Genomic DNA, 6068 nt, shown 5'->3' on the forward strand with positions numbered 1-6068 from the left:
CACCCACCCACTCTTCTCCACCCAGCTTCAGAGGGAAGCAATTAAAAATAAAAGCAGCCTTTACCCAAGAACTTAGTAAAGAGCACCTGAGCTCAGAACCAAGTTAGCTCAGTGAACAGTCCCTTTAACATGTCCAGACCATGATTACTGTGATTACTGTAGTGAAGAATGATAAGCCGGAAGCTTTGAATGACCTTTGGTCATTAGACTGTATTTAGCTGAAGCAAAAAAAAGTTACTACCTTTTCAAACATTCATGAAAAATATGGCTTAGATCCAAAAGGCTTCATTTACCAAGAATATTTCAATCTTTGCCATACTACACAGTAAAATAGTATATTTGCTTTAAAGTACATAAACTCAGCCGGGCGCGGTGGCTCAAGCCTGTAATCCCAGCACTTTGGGAGGCTGAGACGGGCGGATCACAAGGTCAGGAGATCGAGACCATCCTGGCTAACACGGTGAAACCCCGTCTCTACTACAAAATACAAAAAACTAGCCGGGCGAGGTGGCGGGCGCCTGTGGTCCCAGCTACTCCGGAGGCTGAGGCAGGAGAATGGCGTAAACCCGGGAGGCGGAGCTTGCAGTGAGCTGAGATCCGGCCACTGCACTCCAGCCTGGGCGACAGAGCCAGACTCAGTCTCAAAAAAAAATAAAGTACATAAACTCAGGTGACAAAGATCCAGATGTTGTAGAATTTCAAACTTACCTTCTCTATCTTGCTGCCTTTTTACATATATTAGAATGTTTATTTAGATTTTGAGGACAACTAATTACACCTAGTATATGATATTTTTCACAACTACTTGACAAAGTATTACCTGTTAGCAAAGCTGATTTCTCCAGTCTCAAGCAAACCAATTATAGCCATTTCCTAGCCTAGCATGTCAGAATATTTCATAACGTGACTGCCTTGAAAACAAAGATGGTGAACTTTGATTATGTTGCTCCATTGCTGCTTCTCTGACTTAAAGGCCATCAGTTTGACTTCTTGCTGAAAAAGCAATAGAACACCACAATCAGGTTTACTTATTCACTCAACAATCATTTATTTCTGTGTGCAAGGCACTGTGTTAGGTGCCAAGAACAGAAGATACAAATATGAATAGGCATACTCTGCCCTCCAGGAACGTACAATCTAAAGAGAGATTAATTGCATACAAATAACTATAATACCAGCTAGAATGTGTAAGTGCCACGGGAAATACTACTATGGGAAGCTTTCTTAGCTCTTAGCTTCAAAGACCAGGTCAGGTTTTGTTCTACTGTAGTCTGTGTGGCAGGCATGAAAAGGCAGCTGAGGGGACCTGCTAGGCTTTGATGAACTGAGCTGCATCTTGGATTTCGCTTCCTCTGCTCTCTCAGCTGAGGTTACAGTGATTAGCAAGGGCGGTTGCTACCACTGACAGGATAGAAGGAAAAAGACAAGGGAAAATGATACGTACTAAAAAGATGCACATAGGAGTACTCGATAGTAGTCTATGGACTGGGCCCTGGGTACTGCCATGGGGAAGAGGAGTGGTAAGGGAGAAAGAACACTGGACTAAGCATCAGGATTCAGATGTTCATAGTCACAACACCTTGAGCAATCTCTGGACCTCAGTTTGTCTTTCGGATGAGAGAGTTAGGCAAAATGATCTCTAAGGTCCTCCACAACTCTCCAATCAATGAAAAGGGGAGAAAATTGATAGCATCTTAACCATGGCTTTTTTAAGTCAGTGCTTTTATCCCCCTTTCATTATTTGTAGAAGCGCCCCTAAAAAAATTTTTTTTAGCTGGGCGTGGTGGCTCACACCAGTAATCCCAACACTTTGGGAGGCTGAGGCAGGAGAATCGCTTGAGGCCAGTAATTTGATAGCAGCCTAGGCAACATAGCAAGACCTCTGTCTCTACAAAAAATGTTTTAAAAATTCGCTGGGCATGGTGGTGTGCACCTAGTCCCAGCTACTTGGGAGGCTGAGGCAGAAGGATTGCTTGAGTCCAGGAGTTCAAGGCTGCAGTGTGCCATGATTGCGCCAGTGCACTCTAGCCTGGGGGACAGGGCAAAACCCTGTCTCTAATTAAAAAAAAAAAAAAAAAATTTAACTACAGTAATCCCCCACTTTCCTGGCTTTGATAGACAAGCAATACAAGAAGGGTTTTTGGGCCGGCCGCGGTGGCTCAAGCCTGTAATCCCAGCACTTTGGGAGGCCGAGACGGGCAGATCACTAGGTCAGGAGATCGAGATCATCCTGGCTAACACGGTGAAACCCCGTCTCTACTAAAAAAAAATACAAAAAACTAGCCGGGCGAGGTGGCGGGCGCCTGTAGTCCCAGCTACTCAGGAGGCTGAGGCAGGAGAATGGCGTAAACCCGGGAGGCGGAGCTTGCAGTGAGCTGAGATCCAGCCACTCTGCACTCCAAGCCTGGGCGACAGAGCCAGACTCCGTCTCGGAAAAAAAAAAAAAAGGGTTTTTGTTTTTAACCACAGTTAATGTTTAGAAGTTAGGAGCTTCTGACTTTTGTTATAAACATGGCACCTTTCTGATTTGCTTAGCCTCAGCAACTTATGCCTGACGTACTATAAACTGACAGCCAAAGGCTCTCTCAACTGCATGGGTCACTATTTTGATAACTGAGAATATCTGAATGAGAAGGTGAAACATTTTGGTCAAAAGTCCTCTACATGGCCGGGTGCAGTGGCTCACGCCTGTAATCCCAGCACTTTGGGAGACCAAGGCAGGCAGATCATTTGAGGTTGGGAGTTTGAGACCAGCCTGGCCAACATGGTGAAACCCCATCTCTACTAAAAATACAAAAATTAGCCAGGAGTAGCTAGCTGCAATTCCAGCTACTTGGGAGGCTGAGGCAGGAGAATCGCTTGAACCCAGAAAGCAGAGGTTGCAGTGAGCTGAGATCACACCACTGCACTCCAGCCTGGGCGACACAGCGGGACCCCATCTCAAAAAAAAAAAAAAAGATCTCTACCACCTTTGAGTTTAAGTAGTTTGTCTCTCAGTTGCGAGGATTTAAGTTCTCCAACAGCTTCGTTGCTTTAAAAAGCTTGAGCAGAACATGAAGAGGCACAGGAAGTTAGGAGGAAAGGCAGAGTGAAGGGACTATTTTCTAAGCAAAAGCTGCCTCGGAGGGAAAAGGTATGAAAAAGAGATGCAAGAAAAGTAATGTCTGTTACACACCTTCTTGGCCCTGTGCCTGACAGACAGAAATATAAGATTACCACAAGGAGCAATTTCTGTGACCCCCAAAGAGCCCAACAGAGCCAAGTTCACTTTGCCTACCATTTCACCGTTACTTTTGTGTATTGCCATGGCACTACTTCCAGCTTTGAAACATGGTCTGTCTGTACAGGGAGTTTGGCTTAGTGGCTCCTTTGCTTCTGCCAAGGCTAGACCTAGTCCAGGACTAAAGGGACATGCAACCTTTAATCTTTTGGGGACCACACGCCCTGTTTAGCTACCCAATTATATCTCAACTAGAGTGAATAATACCTTTGGATTCTCCCACTGAACAGTCATGTTTTGCCCAAATGCCAGTGCTTAAGATAGCAACAGTAAAGCACAAACTAGGACTGAGGATAAATTGCCAGGTTTATTTTACCCTGTAAGAGCTGGCAAACAGCTGAGGAGGTGAACTCCTCTCCCAACTGCAAGAGTTTACAATATAGCTCCAAGGAACAGAGTTTGGTTGTGTATTGCTATGTCCATGAAATGGCTTGTATTTGGTCTCCCAACTCACAACGTGGTCAGTGCAGAAGGATAGAAGGGTTAATCTGGCACCACGTGGCGCACCAAAAGGCTCAATTTCACGAACAGTGAATGACTACTCCTGCTTCCAACCTGATTGGCATCTTCTACCCAAACACATTAAAATACATTATCAGGGAGATCAAATACAATTGGAAAAACTACAATACGAAAACCAGACTGGCAAGAGCCAGTGGGGATTTTCTGGGTTTGGGGGTGATTATGGAGGTAGTGGCTTTTAAATGAAAGCTCTTGACAAAATATTTCCTTTCTATCAGCAGGAACTACATTGTACCTGGGGAAAATGGCTTATAAGGTTTCACAAATTGTACAAAGAAATATATATATTTTGAAATGCCATTTTCTGTTGACATTCTTGTGAAAACACTTTTAGCTGACAGTCTCGTAAATCTTTAAACCATATTAAATGAAGTTGTCACAACACAGGCAAAAAGGGTAATTAAATTTTTCTTCTTCTGTCCAGATCAACAGTGTTCTTTGTACTCTAACTTTTCAGTAGACCTGAAGGGCACCTTTCTTTGCTCGCTCATCTCTTCAGTTTGCCCTTTAAAGTGTGTTCTTTATTTCTTTGGCATGCAAAGCTGGGATGGCAGTCCCATTCCTACATACAAATAACCACCTTCGACATACAGATGATGAAAAACACCTTCAAGTGTTGACATTCAGGCTAAAGTTGAGAACTAGAAATCTACAGAAACTCAATTCATAGTTTTCAAATACTTTATATGGTAAAAATACAGCAAAAATAGTTTTTTGTTCAAAGAGGAAAATATATACTGCTATGGTCACGGTTCTAAGGATGATTTAAGAAGTCTCTGGCTCCTCAACTGTGCACTGTAGTGTAGGCTGACTTCAACCACGGCTTCTCCAGCTTCAGTCATTTATCAAAGCTAAGATCATACTGTGGAAAGAAGAAATTAATGTTACCAATGTTTTCACAGGAATGTTCCTCCAGAGCCTGGTTTGTCCAGACTTGCGTCCCTAAGGTCCATGAAGGAACAATCATTTGAGTAAAAGACAATCATTCATACCCAAAGGAAAGAATATATCAGGATCTTTCATGTCCAAACTTTTTCACTAAAAAAGAGTGACTGGGGGTGGGGAGTTAGGGGAAGTATAACTTAAAACCTATGTTAGGCTATAGTTTAAAAAAAAACAAAAAACAAACAAACAAAAACCTAGCTCAGTCAGTTAAAAAAAACAACAAAACAAAACAAAAAAAAACACCTATGTCCAGAAAAAAAATTCTAAATTCTCTAGCCAGATACATACTGTTCTATGCCAATGCCTGGAACCTCTTCTCCCCATCCCAACACTCCATCAAAGCAGTAACTTCTTACTCAGGTTTTGTGACTAGCTCTACGGCACCTCGCTAGGGAAGCTGGCCTCTCAGCCCAGGGCAGTTGTACAGCCTCCTTCCACAGCTCTTCTTCCTGCTGCTATGGCTTACATGTTGTCTCTACTACTGGACTATGAGCAACTCTGAGATGAGAGCAGGGCCCAAGCATCACCACTTTCATGTTCTACTAGCACCTGAGCCTGCAATGACCAAGCTCCAAGCTTTTACTGTAGGGATTCTATGCTGCTCCTTTGTGTCACTTGCAATGCTGTACACAATGTCTGACACACAGCAGCCACCTAATAAATGCTACACCACTAACACTGACAGTTAACAATAACAAAACCATCCTTTCCTTTGAAATACTGGGATCAGCCTTGCTCTGCTGAAATCAAAATACACAGAAATATCCTTACATCACTAATGGTATAAACAATTGTCCAAACTCAACCATACTAAATGTACTCAAGGCACGGTAAAAATTAATGATAGTAGCTAATATTTTTAAAATATTTTTGAGAGTTTACTATGGGTCAGCATAAACCTAAGTGTCTCACATGTATTATCTCACTTAGTCCACATTAAAATGTGACTTTTTTTTTTTTTTGAGACGGAGTCTTGCTCCCAGCTAATTTTTGTATTTTTAGTAGAGACGGGGTTTCACCGTGTTAGCAGGATGGTTTTGATCTCCTGACCTTGTGATCCGCCCGCCTTGGCCTCTCAAAGTGCTGGGATTATAGGCATGAGCCACCGTACCCAGCTTTTTTTTTTTTTTTTTTGGAGACGGAGTCTCGCTCTGTCGCCCAGGCTGGAGTACAGTGGCGTGATCTTGGCTCACTGCAAGCTCCGCCTCCTGGGTTCATGCCATTCTCCTGCCTCAGCCTCCTGAGTAACTGGAGCCACAGGCACCTGCCACCACTCGCATCTAATTTTTTTTTTTTTTTTTTTTTTTTTTTTTTTTTTGTG

At 43.0% G+C, this 6068-nt stretch overlaps 1 protein-coding gene across 4 annotated transcripts in view; it reads right to left on the reverse strand.

Annotated features, from left to right (window-relative positions):
• Positions 1-1023: 1023 nt before the first annotated feature.
• The window catches only part of CNIH4 (cornichon family AMPA receptor auxiliary protein 4), a 24576-nt gene continuing 19531 nt past the window's right edge, over positions 1024-6068 (reverse strand). For 3 of the 4 annotated variants that reach the window (XM_025357973.1, XM_025357965.1, XM_025357952.1), the window contains one exon: positions 3569-4664. In XM_025357973.1, the coding sequence (XP_025213758.1) occupies positions 4637-4664 (28 nt within the window). In that variant the 3' untranslated portion in view covers positions 3569-4636. Of the gene's footprint in view, positions 1402-3568; positions 4665-6068 lie in introns of those variants that run through there. The other variant, XM_025357958.1, reaches the window with a different exon arrangement.

Source organism: Theropithecus gelada, chromosome 1 (genome assembly GCF_003255815.1).
Source record: "Theropithecus gelada isolate Dixy chromosome 1, Tgel_1.0, whole genome shotgun sequence".
NCBI lineage: Eukaryota > Metazoa > Chordata > Mammalia > Primates > Cercopithecidae > Theropithecus > Theropithecus gelada.